The sequence below is a fragment of the Argiope bruennichi genome, chromosome 3, assembly GCF_947563725.1.
Source record: "Argiope bruennichi chromosome 3, qqArgBrue1.1, whole genome shotgun sequence".
Lineage (NCBI taxonomy): Eukaryota > Metazoa > Arthropoda > Arachnida > Araneae > Araneidae > Argiope > Argiope bruennichi.
Window position 1 is genome coordinate 107,742,968 of NC_079153.1, and position 14,737 is coordinate 107,757,704.

Below are 14,737 nucleotides of genomic sequence, written 5' to 3' on the forward strand. Positions count from 1 at the left end.
AAAGGATATGGTATGAAAATCGAATTCAAAGCTCAATAAAAGCTGAAGGTTCCAAAGCTAACGAATTAAAATATAAAAAAGTTAAAAATTAATAAAATTCAAAAAGCGTAAAGCTTGCAATAAAATTGGTGCATAATTAAACTAGGTTACAACTCTAAGGCCTTCACCCTAAAATTAAAATAGATTATATATTTTTTTTAATGTTGAGATAATGTAAAACTGGTTTTTCTGCAATACTATATTCTCAAGTCATTGAGGGGGAAAATTTAAATTCTTATTGATTTTGAATTAATTAAAATTTTAATTAGATTTTACAAAGCTTTTTCTTAGTGACACTAATTTAATTACTCTCCAAAGAGTTACCCTTGGTCTAACGGTCTAGCTTGTAGAGCGTATAAAGCGGCTTTTACATCTAGCAGTTTACTGAAAGCATACTAAACTCAAAAACAATATCGTGTTAGAAACTGGAATTGTCAGTGTTCGAGAGATTCTTTAAATTCATAAGCATTTGTAATATATTCACGATTTCGAATAAGATTCCTTACTCTTATTTTAAAGAATTGTTTGAAGAAATTTATGGATGCTCATGTTCTATTTTGCATAATTTAAAGAACCAGTCTGTAAAGAATCATTTCCAATCTCGTATTGTTTTCGCATATTCCGTTTTGAAGAAGAAGAGTTTTATTTTATTTTCGTTCTTTTTTGTTTTAATGCATGGCAAACAGCGCAAACAGCAGGAATGAAAATTCGTGACATATTTACTTCCAAAATATAGCATGCGCATCTACCAAAAGAAAAACAAACTTTCGTCATCAAAAGAATAATAAATTGCATGATAATCAAAATAATATTGCAGTATTAATTTTTTTATGCAATCGCAAAAGATATATTAAAATATGTAAATCGGTTGATAATTTGTTAAAAAAATTTGTACTTAAAAATATAGTAAGATGAATGTTTATTTATTTATTTATTTTTTTTTTTTTTTGCACTTAAAACTATTGCTGCATGATTTCCTTGATTTAATCTGTTAGTAATTTGTATGCATGTGATCTATATAAGTGCTTTCTTTCATCGTAGAATATATTTATTACTCGTAAAAATGCGTAGAGAGAAAAAAAAAATTGTACCACGACTTTTATGGGCTAACAGGAATTAATAACTTCAGAATCAAAAAAATTCAAATATGTTTTCACTTTAAATATTAGATGAGTTATGCTGTATTACGCGGAAAACATGCAAACTATCTGGTAGCTTATTTCCAGAAAAACATGAAAAGACCTTAAGCTTGATATCTTTATGACCCGATCGAACATTTTTTTAATGATTTCTCAACATTTTTGTTCCTGATACTTACGGGGTTAACCATTTTTGTCATCATTTCTTTCTAGCAATTTATTCATAATTTTAAGTAGTAGATTATATACAGGGTGGTTATAATTAAAGTTCCACTTTGAAATGGTCATAAAAGGAAAACTACTGAACCAAATGTTATCAAACTTCATAATAGTTAAAAGAGATCATGGTAATTTCTTTCCCACCAAAAAAAAAGTTCAAACACTTACCACCAGAGAAGATATGGCGATGCAATATTGCTAAACAAAATAGGACATGAAGACATCGGTTTAAAATTGTGTTTAATCATTTCTGAAACGTGTTACAAAGCTTGTAAATGTGCATCCACATTGAACAAGCAACGCATCCATTTTCTGATAGTAAGTTAAATCGCATTACTGCATTCTCACCAGTAGCTCTTAGCGTATCAGGAGAAATATTAGTCGGTGTATCGCATCTTTCAGTTCCGCCAAATTGCTTAGATTATCACCGTAAACAGCGCTTTTGAGATAAAACGCAATGAACATGCTTTGTAACAAGTTTCAGAAACTATTAAATACATTTTAAACAGGTGTCTTCATGTCCTATTTTGCTTAACAATATTGAATGCAGTGTCATTTCACCCCTGGTGATGAGTTTTTGAACATTTTTTGGTGGAAAAGAAATTTCCATGGCCTTTTTTTAAACTATTATCAAGTTTGATAACATCTGGTCCAGTTGTTTTCCTTTTATGACCATTTTAAAGGAGAACTTTAATTATAACCACCCTGCATTTTATTAATTTAATCATTTTTAATTTTTTGTCAACTATTTTCAAACTTGTTAATATATATTACATTAATACCAAGAAATTATGAAAAAAATATAGAAAAATGTCTCACTTTTTTGCAATACTATTTCATTCGATATTCAGGAAAAGATTATTTTCCTGTACATGGCAGATTACAGATTTTACAGTTATTCGGCAAACAAATAAACAAGTCTAAGGATTATTCTTCGTTCCAAATCTTCCCTTAAAAGTAATATCCTTCCTGTTGGCGGTTTTGTGTTTCCCTTGTTTCTTCTTTCACCTAATCTCTTCAATGTGTGTCTGTCACGAGGAAATTCTCTAAGCGACAAGAAGATGTTATTTCATCCCCAAAACTAGTTTGAACTACTTTATCCAAGGACGACGAAAGATGTCTTTTAAGGCATTACAATTTTTTTCCCCGTTTCTCAAGCGTGGACAGTCTGGTGTCAGATGTAAGGTAAAGCGAATTCCAAGACGTATTATTTTCGCATTTCAAAATTTAACAGCTTGGTATACGAATTTGTATAAAACCTTTCCTTAATCGACTAGTTTTGCTAATGGTCAGTCACTCCGTTTCGAATCTAGACCTTGAAATTTTTCTTTTTGGCACCTGAATTAAAAGCCTTGAAAAATATATAAAAGGTAACTGAGGAACTTTTAAAAGTAAATTTTCCTTCTAAAACATTTTATTATTTGAATGTCGAGAAAAAATTGCAAGTAGAATAAATGCTGTTTTGAATAACCTCTTGTCAAAGATAGCACAAGCTTGGCAGTATAAGGCAGTTTACGTGGCTAAAACAAATAATGTCTAAGAGCACCATAATTTATTTAAAAACAAATAACTCCATATTATAATTAAGAATTCATCACTAAAGACTTGTAATTTCTAGACTGACATTTGAAACTCACAAAAGCGGAAAAATGTGCAATACATTATTTATTGGTGATTTTGTTACCGGTAGTTTACAACAGACTGGTAATTTGAATACATTGAATGCAAATCTGCCACTTTTAGTCATATAATTAAAGAGCTATGATGGAAAATGTAATACTATTCCTAGGGGAATTCCGAAGCCACTGATGTAATGCGTCAATAAAGAGAAGTATCTGGGAGACCGAGTTTCGCTCAGTAGTTTCTTTTTCTGTAAAAATCATGATTTTCCGGATAAAATATTTAGATATTTTCTTGAGATGAGTAAATTTTTTTTTCAAAGGGTTCCTAGGCATTGTAAAGTGCACAGGTTGGCTGCAAATACGCTTTATAAATAAGCCGTATGAATTTCTTGGTGTAAACAAAGAAAGACATATCCAACAATGATTTGATGTCCGAGTTCAATAATGTTACTTTTATGAGGAAGTGAAGCTTCTTTTAGTTTCACTATAAGTACAAAATGCTCAATAGTATTGTAGCGTCATTTCCACGATATTGACCGAAAATCTAAATATTGAGTAATTTCTTGAAAATATCGTAAAATATCCTATGCTAATAAGGTTATATATTGAATAAAAGGCATTAATTATCCTTCACCTTTAGATTTTTCAATAAAAAATGTTTTTGATGGTGAATTGATGAATTAGCTAAAAGTAAAATTTTATGTTCCGCCTGAAGTCAAATAAACAGTTACCGAAAATCTTGTACTGTCAAAAAAAAATGTGAAATTTTATGACATTTCTCCAATGATTCATTGCTTTAAACAAACGGATAAAATCAATTATAGATGACAATTTAAAATTCTTGCCAGTACTATGCTGAATTATTATATTTGGTGAAAAATATATCATTATTTATTGTATGGCATGACAATGAATAATGAATGAATGACAAATAATAATATTTTTTCATAGGCATCATTCATTCTGCCATAGTCTCATGATATTGGCGAACAATAACTACGAAACAGATCTTTGGTGTGAATCTAGCCTTTTTACTAAATCTATTGTGCGAATATGTAATTTGGACGCCTTTTTGTCTATCGATTGAAACCAAAATTTAACACGGAATTGCAATTACAAGTTGCAATCGCAGGATAACAACCTGAATTTCATTCATTTGAGTTCCATTGTCTTTCTGAGTTAGTTACAAGCATGCAAAAGTACAGACAGACAGATGATCAATCCTTTGACAAATTTGGTTCAAAATTTGACAAGAATCTGTATTTCAGATTTTTAACCTATGTACCAAATTTCATCTACCTAGCTCTTTGCGTTTAATAGCTACCGAGCTGCCTTGTACTCGAGTAGACTGACAGACAGATTTCTTGTGAATAGATTTCAAGCAAAACTTGATAGAAATCTACAAATTTAGTAGTAAATTTATGTACAGAATTTCATCCATCTAGCTCAAAGCGTTTTTGAGTTATCTTGTTCACAGACTGATGGACGCACAGACAAAGGCTAATAATGTGAAGAGAGTCTTTTCCGAACTCAGAGATGTTTAAAATTTGGAAACACGCCAAAATCTCGAGTTCGAATTTTTTGACGATTACAATACTTCCTATATACTTCTTAAATAAGAAAGTAAAAAACAAATAACATAGAATAAGGTGCTTATTCCGAATGATTTCAAATGTCATTGCTTTTTAAGATGGACCTATTTAGAACTCCAATTTCTTAATTGATAGTGATTTCCAAGGGAAAAAAAAAAGAATTTTGTGTGTGAAATAAAAATAAAATTCAAATAACTTCTATTTTAGCTCAATTCTTATCTGTACGTAAATAAGGCATTTATCAAAATAAAATTCAAATAACTTCTATTTTAGCTCAATTCTTATCTGTAGATAAATAAGGCATTTATTTTTAACATTTTGATTACAAGAAAGCTATAGCAATTAACCTGGCATCCGACAATGCATATCTTGATCTTAAACAAACCGTCACAGGTAATTTTCTGCTAACCTGAGCATAACAACATTTATAATTACCCTTCTATGATACCTCCATTGCGACAAACTACAGAATAAAAAGTACTTCTGCACAGAAACGAAATGGATATTGTCGAAATCGCGAGTCAAACACTTTTAACCGATGAAAACTCTAAACAAAAGCATCGTGAAATGTGTGCAGACGCCGGCAGGTCACGTGTGTGTTCCGCACAGGTCTGACCTTGCATCTTCTCCGCTCGACCTACATCCCGCGGCCATAAAGGACCCAATCGCTGAACCGGTGTGGCTTTCCTTTCAGAAACACAGATCCAATTAACGGCGGCATCACGTGTCAATAAGTGATTAGCCAGATTGTGAAATGAAAAACCAGGAAGTTACACTGCATTATCCAGCGGAGTCTCTGACTTATTTGTTTGAAACTGTTCAATGGATATTTAAATATCTTCGACATTAGCATTAGATTCTTTAAGTGCCTTTGGACATGGCAGGGGAAGTTGTTAAGGAATGTAAACACCGTTAGCTTTCATGACATAGACGGAAATTTCACTAACGTTTTTTCTTTCTCATTAGCATTTCCTGGTTCAAAGAAGGGTCTTTTTGTTTAGCTTTGAAAATCACTGGTTTTGTAATATCCCTATTAAAATTTTAAATGGCGGGGAAGATATTTATGTTTAATTTGTTATTGTTATTAAATATAAGACATATTTTGACATATATTGTACTAGTAACCTTTGCCGATCAGCTAGTCCGTCGAGTATATTGGTTATTCTTCATTTCTGATAAATGATATTATTTCGAAATATATTATTTCGTCAAATTGTTAGACATAATAGCCATCTTATTTTAATTGTCGTACTCAAGTTCTGTTTATTAAGGATATGAAGCTTTCTGATGGAAATCAGTGCCACAATGTTATTCGAAACGTAAACGTGCAGTTCGTCTATCTTCTAGATTTCGTGTTATTGTAATGACTAATTACTAACTGACTTCTCCAGCCAGGCCGTACGCACACGGATAACCGGACAACCTCGAAAGCAACACTGGTGGAAACTGTGGTTGAATCCCAAGGGCCATCACCTGTCCCGGCCCAACATTTTCCTAGGGAAGTAATCCCCGTCATTGATAAGAGGTAGCCAACCCCCGCCTCTTTCGGTACCCATCAGGGCAGCGAGAACCAATCACCATGCCGAAAGTTTCACATCCTCATTTCCGAAGTGCGCCCTGTGGGATTCGTGTTATTGTAACTTTTCTTTTTAAATTCATTTGGTAAAAAAACACAGATTTTAAACAGATTCCTTCTTTAATTTTCAATTCTGGAAGAATATCTTGTAATTAAATATTTGGCGAAACAATGAATGGTTTGAATTTCTGAGCAATAGTGCAATTTGTTGTTGGAAATGGGGCAAAAATATTTTCAAAAAAGTATCAAAATTTGGGAAAATTTTTTATGTCTATTAAATTGCTATCAATAAAAAGGAATTAAAATTTTTTTTGATACAATGTAAAATTTATTTTTATGCAATATAGTGCACCAAAATTCAGTTTAATTATTAATTAATTAAAATTATTGTTAAAATTTCAAAAGATTCGTTAAGAAGTGCACATTTCCATCTACCAGAGTGTCAATTTTGGTAGCCATAGGTTAAATAACCTGGCCTGTAGAGTGCCAACACACAAGCATACATTCATATTTATTATAAGTACAGAAGAGATAATATAGAGATTTCAATAGTTTCAAAGGATATAAACAAATTTTTGTAAAAATTACAAACGACTAAATATGAATTTTTGTACAATTTATTTTATGAAATAATATTTCAGATAAGAGAAATAAGAATGATGTAAATGAACAATGTTCAGAGGATTTAAGATATTGATTAAAATTGGGAGATCATATTCTACGCAGAATAAAAACTGTAAAAGAAAGGAGAATTCTTCTGAAAATGATTGTTTAAAATTCATCAAGCAAGGTCGACTAGTCAGTTCAGAAATAAGCAGTACTGCAATAAATATTTGTCAAGATAATGAAATTAAAAAAAAGTTTAAATAGCTTTTAAAAAATAGCAACTGTGTGCTTCTAAATAGTCCAATAATTGTAATTTTAATTATCTGCATTATATTTTAGAAAATCCTCCATATATATTTTTTTTATCAGTAACATCTAACAAAATGAAATAAATGTGTATGAAAGAGATGGGTGTCTATAGGGGTCCGTGAAAGTGAAACCAGAATTAATCAATAGAAAAAATGATGATAAATAACTTAGGAGAGCAAAGGCAAAACTTCAATTGTGAAAAAAGCGAACATCATACAGATATCCAAGCGACAAATTTTAGCTGCAGCCAAAGTAACCGAACCACCACTGATCAATAGGAGGAAATTTTTGTTCTCGACTACTATTTTTGTGCTGTCAGCGGATTTAGTTTAGTTTAGTTATATTACGTCCCGTTTTTAAGCAACACTACGACTATTTTGGGACGGACTCCGTAATTTTTAAGACACTTGACGAAGAAGACACTTGAGCTGACACCCCCTCTCCAAATTTCCACATCACACCAGCGTGAGGACGGTGCAGTCAATGGAAGTTGATGTTTTAGAAGGCTGTTCGAAAAGAGTCCCAACTTGCGTGGCTCCTAGTTATTGATGCATTTTCTGTCTTCTTTTTCCCCTTTTATTACTTCCTCCTATTTTCTTTGTGTATTTAATACTAGTTGGAAAAATAATCAAATATTAAAAGCTTTTAAAAGCCTGCTGCTTTCATAGAGAAACAGCCACTGAAATTAAGTATTCATTCGATTACACGATTTATTTCGTATAATTAAGATAACGATGCCATCTAGAATATTTTATTGAAAACAGGAGCGAATTTTAATTTTTCTGAAAACTAAATGAGACAAAATTAGCATTGTACTCATGAAACTTTTTAAAAAAATAAGTTTCCTGATCAGGAAATAGTTGAAAGTTCCAATAGAACTCAAAAACTGCTTTAGGAACAAAATGTGAGGCGCAATTAATTATAGACGATTTTTAATCTACGATCAAGTCTTTTATTTTCTAAAACGTATTGTAATGTTTATAAAATAACTTAAGTTTTTAGGGCTCTGTGAAAAGGAGACTATTTTTATATGAATCCATTTTATTAGTTGAATAATAATATAAAAACAGTATAAATATAAAACTATCGTAATTGAGTTATAATGGTATAACTGGAGGCAATACAACTAACGATAAAGTAACTATTTGCGAACGATGTTAGTTAATGCATTATATATGTGATTGAATTTTTCTCGTTTTTTTTTTTAATTCATGAAATCTGAGCAGAAATTTCAGTAATATTTTTTTTTTATTTTGTAGCATAGAGTAACAAATTTCCTATCACAAATATCTATTATCAAATAATTATTCGTCTTTGAATTTTCTTTTAAAGAAAAAGTGTGGTTCTCAAGTGTGATACAAAACCGAAATTAGAAAATAAACCTCTATGTTTTATTTTATTTTATTTTTTTACTGGCATTTAAAAATCTTTCAGCATGTGATAGTATTTATCTTTTCAAACTGAAAGTAGTACTAATTTTTCCATCAGTTTAGCTTAATGATAATAGATATAATTCCGTAACTTCTTAAAAGAGCTGTTCAAGACTTCTTTCTGAGCCTTGAACAACCGGTTATGGTTGTGAGTCGAAACACTGACTGTCAGTTTCAATTCAAAGACTTCCAAAAGAGTTTTGAGGTAAATATAAACTGAACTGGGCAGTGAATAAAAAGTGACACGCTTTATCCATTAAGATTTTTTTTAAGTCTAAAAGTGAAAAGTAAAAAAAAAAAAAAAAAAAAAAAAACACCTTCTTGGATCATTTATTGAATTATCTTAAGTGTTCTGATTGAAATACTTTGCAAAAACGGCGTGCCCTTAATGAAAGCATTTCTTTGCTCTAGTTTTTACTTAAACTAAAATATTTGCATTAAATGTGTTTACAGATATTTTAGCTTTCGCTTGTTTTCTGTAAAATAATGTTTATTGCATTAACTGAGAGAGATAATTATTTGGTAATTGCAGCAAATCGCTAACTATTTCAAGTTGCCTAATTGTTCCCATTTTGTTTATTTATCACCTGTAACTATTTTCAAATATAAAATTCCCATTTTCATAGTTAAAAAAAAATGCAAATTACGACACGAAATGATTTATTTTGTTAATTAAATTTTCAATTAAAACACGCAGATGAAATTTCCAATTAAGACCCGCAATGATTTTATTTGTAAATATTTGAACTCTTGATTTTCCTACTTTAAGACATAATTCCTTGCCATAAAATTAAATTTAGTTAATAAATTACCTTCTATTATGTAAAATTATATTTTTAATAATATGAGAAAAAAATTTAATTCTTAAAATATGATTGAACTTTTTTGCGAAAGTAATTTATGTTGAATAATTTTAGAAAAAGAAAGACGTATCTGTATCATATAATTAAATTTAGAAAATGATTTTCTAATTATTTTTTTTTTCATGTTATTTTTACAGATGTTCTAATATTACTTACGAAGCATATTATAGTTTTTTTTTTTCATTTAAAAGATTAATCTACAACTTTTTTCGTTATTTTTTATATACGAATACCAGTAGAAACCTATATATTGCATTCATTTTAAGTGTAATAATTATAATATTTGCTTGAAAACTCATGATGCATTATAATTCTTAAATTAAATTGATAACAGAAACATATTTTGAATATTTAAAAAAAAAATTCGTTGTATCAAGAAGAACAAGATTTTAAGATAAAAATAATCTTTACAAAATATTTAAAGTAGTTCAGACAAAAATAATATGTTTCAATATTGCTGTTTGGTTTTTAAACCCTTTAATTTAACAAAAATTGTTTCATTTTAATAAATATAAAATTTTGTAGCCGCTTTTCTACTCAATTTTTTAATGTGTTAGAGAATTACAATTTCGAATGGTTGTATATTTTTAGTTGATATTGTATTATTTTACTATTTTCAAAATTTAATCAGAAATTCCTTATTAATTTATATAAATTTTGATTTCCTACCAGTGGCGACACCTAATGATCCACTTAAGTAATATGGATTTTATAATTAGATTGTAAAAAAATAATTAAAATAAAAGAATTCTTTTGACTAGTACATAAAACTTTTCTTCATTAAATATATTCTTAAAATATGTAATGAAAAATATTATAGTTAATTTCTTTTTAAAAAAATTCATTAGATTTAAGATTTATTAGATCAAAAAGGTATAAAAATGCGAATAAATAAATGCCAATTTCCTCGAATAATATTTAACCAATGAAATAAATACTTGGCACTATTAATTTGTCAATTATAAATGACCTTCTATTCTAGGTTGATTACTATCATATCCATATACAATAATTATTTTTCCCAATTGTTTATTTGTTATCAATTAATTTTTATTTATGAATGGATTGCTTATGTTATCTTTCCTTTTTCCAGGACAAAGTGCGAAGGAAAAAACGTGTCCTTATCCCGCAGTTCCTATTTATGCGTCCATTGTTCTTTCCAATCAGGACCTGAGTGTGGGCACGACGGTCACTTATTCATGCGACGAAGGATATGAACTTTTCGGGTATGCAATACTTCTAAGCTTCCATTTTAATCACGCGCAAATTGAGGAATTTCATTATGGCTTCAACAAAAAGAAAAACTATTTAAAGTCGGCATGCATCGAATGTCATATAATGTCATTCGCTTGCGTATTTATTAAAAGGGAATGTAAGAATTTCCGAAAGAAGGTTTTATAAAATGTCTTGATTTGAATTTCTTATCTAAAACTAAAAGTATTCAGGGCTATACAAAAGGGCAAAGTTATTAAAAAATAAATTGACAGTTCTTAAAGTACGTCTTAAACCTTTCTAAGGCCATGGTAAGTATGCTTCCCACCAAATTTATCAATCTTTGTATGAATTTATGTAGGTTGGCATAAGTTCTGACAATTTTTTTGTAAAAAGGCAGAAAGATGCTTTAGTTCTTTATTTCACACAAAATGATGTGTCTTGACTTGTTACTTAATTATTAATTAACCAAATTAATTAATGAATCAAATTAAATTTATCTAATAAGCTAAATGAATCCCTTTTCTTATTCTAATTTCAAGCCTAAAAATATTTTAACATAATGTGACTAGAAAAAAAATGGCCCTTTAAAGGGTTAAAGCACATGCTAAATACACCGTGAGAACAAAAAAAGTTACAAAAATTAGGAGTAAAAAAATAATAAATAAAAAGGAAATATTTATTTATTATGCATTTTCTAAATATTCAAAATATACACAGATTAAGTATTAGTCGGAAGCAGCTTGATCAAAAATTCTTTAAAAAGATTTTTTTTTGAGTTTTGAGTTTGAGTTTTATGGCACAAGACTCAGGTTTGGCCATACTGAGCCAAACATATGAAAAAGTGTTCTTTTAAAGGAATTGATATCCATATAGACATTAGTTTGAAGATTTCATTACTATCCATTGCAATAGTTGAGCTGGTTTTTATTTCCTTGTACATGAAAACATACTCTTTCTATCCAGTATTATTAGAAAAATTATCTAACAAAAAATCTAGTATTATTCGTCATAAGAGCCGTTTCATTTTTTATGAGGTTTTATGAGGTCCAAAAAATTTAAAAGACATTTTCGATACATTTTCTTTTCTATAAATGTACCACACTTTTGCAAAATATCTATCAGTTGTTTAATTATTGGCAACCTGCACATTTTACTTAGATTTTATAAATTTGATAGTCAATGTAAAAATTTAATAAAAAGTTTCAATTTTCATCTTAAAATAATAATATAATAACCTGTCCATCTGTCTAGATATAATATAGTTTAAAATCTCTTTTTTTGTCTATTTAACTTATCCTTGGGATTGGAGGATATAGCATGTCATATGTCTTGGAATCTCTGGAATTCAATGGATTATTTCTTTGATTTCTGTCAACAAATACAAATTATCACTGACGAAATTCTACCATGAAAGTTTTTGCGGGACAAAAACATATAGATAGATACCACAGATTTACTATCATACATGTACCATAGATTTACCAGCATACATATACCATAGATTTACAATAAACCATGCATGAACTGATGCAAAATTTAAACAAATAAACAAAATAGATAGATACCATAGATTTACCATCATGCATGTACCATAGATTTATCACCATACATGTACCATAGATTTACAATAAACCATGCATGAACTGATGCAAAATTTACACAAATAAACAAAAATGAAGGTAGATACATGTAATATTAAAAGGAATATATACTTACATTTTATAAAAGATATTACATAATAATGTGATTTTCATTTTTAAAATTCAATATTATATGGCACTTGTGTGTTAAAATTTTAAGCCTATAATCAAAGCAAAACTTAATGCAATTTCCTTTCGTAATAATTACAACGGCAGGGAGTTTAGTCAATTTTTGATGGTATAGTCTTTTTAAAAACATATCACTTCCAAAAATCTGCACTTAATATTTAAAGGAAATGGTCTTGAAATTCTACTTATGTTTTTTCTCCTTTATTTCCGAAACAAAATTACAACATTGTTTCCGCGTTTCAAAAATTCATTAATTCAATAACAAACAATAATTTTTGATACAAATAACATGCCAGATTAATTCTTTGTTCTAGTCTGAATTATTTCAGGAAATCTCTGTTATCTCCGTGAGAAATTCCGAGCTTTGAAATGCACGTTTTACTTTTCGTTTTTCAGGGAATCGTCGCGAGCGTGTCTGCCGTCGGGAAAATGGAGCGGAGAAATTCCGAGCTGCGGTAAGTTTATTTTTCTGTTTGAAATAAGTAAAATAAGCATTCGTTTCTTTGTTCGGTACATTTAACCAGCATTTGAATTGCTGATTGCCCATGCTCAACCGAGCAAAAGAATGCATTTTGTTGAAAAACATGAAAAGTATGTCTGCAACTTTATAAAACAATGCCAGAAATTTTCATTGGTTTTTAAGATTAGTGGATGCCATGCATAAAGTTTATAATTCTTTTATTATTAATCTTATGTTTTTTATTGAAAAAAACATTTTCTTTTTTAAATATTTATTTTCTTTACGCTTATTTAAATATTTTATATCTTTGTACTTAACATGTCATAATATTCCAAATGAGTAATTTATTTCAAAAGAATGTAGGCAAAGAAATATCCGCTATTATTTGTGCAAATTTTTAATGTATTTTGAAAAATGCCATTAGATAAGAGCTGACTGAATGAAATGCAAAGATACTGCCATCACAATGGATACCTACATTTGAATGTGCCATCATTATTTGAAATATATTTTCATGAAAAATTTTGTTCCTTTAAAGGGTATAAAGTTACAATTTTTAATCCTTTCAAATGAAATTGTAGTACAGAAATATACCTTAAATGCGGTGAAAGGTATTTTATAAATTTAATTTAAAGTTTGTTGACATAAGATTAAAAACAAAGTTAAAAATCCGATATACAGCTTATTTTCCCCACAGGGGCTGTCATAGGCAAAACATTACAAGAAGTTGAAAAACTATTATTTTTGGAAATCTTCCAAAATTTAAAATAACCTTTTAATAATAACCTTGACATAATGTAAAATTTCATCATTTTTTTTTTCGAATTTTACATATATGTGAAGAACATTTTACTATCTTCCGGCTATCAGAGAGAACAGTTATTTACAAATAGATGATTAATATTTCGACTCTTTTAAAATAAATTATGGTCAGATGTTTGAAGTTTAAAATTTCATCAATTTTTTTTCACATTTTACATATTTGTGAAGAACATTTTATTATCTTCCGGTTGTTTAGTAAGGTATTTAAGCTGTAATCTCCAATTTTTTTATTTAATTGTTTTACTAAACAAAATTTTTCTGGAAATCTTTAAAAATGCCATTTATTGTTATACTATTTGTTCCTAAAATTTTTTTAGACGAAGAAACGAACTATAAAAAGCATTTAATGTAGATAGAAGGTTTTCATTTTGAAATTATACTTTTTAAAAGACGAATGGCACTGAAATGAAATTTATATTATATAAACATTAAAAACGATTTATGTTTTAATAAACAGTCTTATGGTAAAATAATTTTTCTTACATTGTGGTTTTTTTACGTTTTTTTTAGACGCGCTCCAATAATAATGAATTTCATTCTCTAAGTTTAAAAACTGAAATTTTGGATATTATTTTGGTAAAACAACTGACGGATTTTGAATTCAAAATATCTTGGACCATCGAAAATTCCTTGATGCGTGCTTTGCTTGTTGAAAGAAGCGTTCGCTCTCAGAAAAACCATTATGTAACCATTAAATCATTCATTTGTTTTTTTCCCCTTTGATTGCAATAGTAATGAATTGTATGTACTTCGTCAAGAAATGGAAATTCCATTAAATTCACCGTAAGATCGTTGATTCTTTGCTGTTCTTTAGTTTCCGTTAAATTCAATACTTCCGCATGTAATCAATCTATGTGCCATGAGTACATTGTTTATTGTTACCCATGCAAAAAAGAAAACAGCATCACTCAAAAGAATCTCATGATTCTGAAATGAAGAATGGGAAGTAACGGATCATTTACGATGTTTGAAAACTCAAGAGAATTACTACAAGAAACGGTGAGAAAACAATATGGCGTATCCCGGGCTTGCCTTACGCATCAACAAATGAAGTATAAAATTTTCTTCAAGAGAAA

At 29.1% G+C, this 14,737-nt stretch overlaps 1 protein-coding gene across 1 annotated transcript in view; it reads left to right on the top strand.

Moving 5' to 3' along the window:
- LOC129963790 (sushi, von Willebrand factor type A, EGF and pentraxin domain-containing protein 1-like) overlaps nucleotides 1-14,737 on the top strand; it is a 106,691-nt gene that overhangs the window by 55,282 nt on the left and 36,672 nt on the right. The window contains exons 2-3 of the mRNA XM_056078344.1: nucleotides 10,489-10,621; nucleotides 12,776-12,834. Of these exons, the coding sequence (XP_055934319.1) occupies nucleotides 10,489-10,621; nucleotides 12,776-12,834 (192 nt within the window). The remainder of the gene's footprint in view (nucleotides 1-10,488; nucleotides 10,622-12,775; nucleotides 12,835-14,737) is intronic.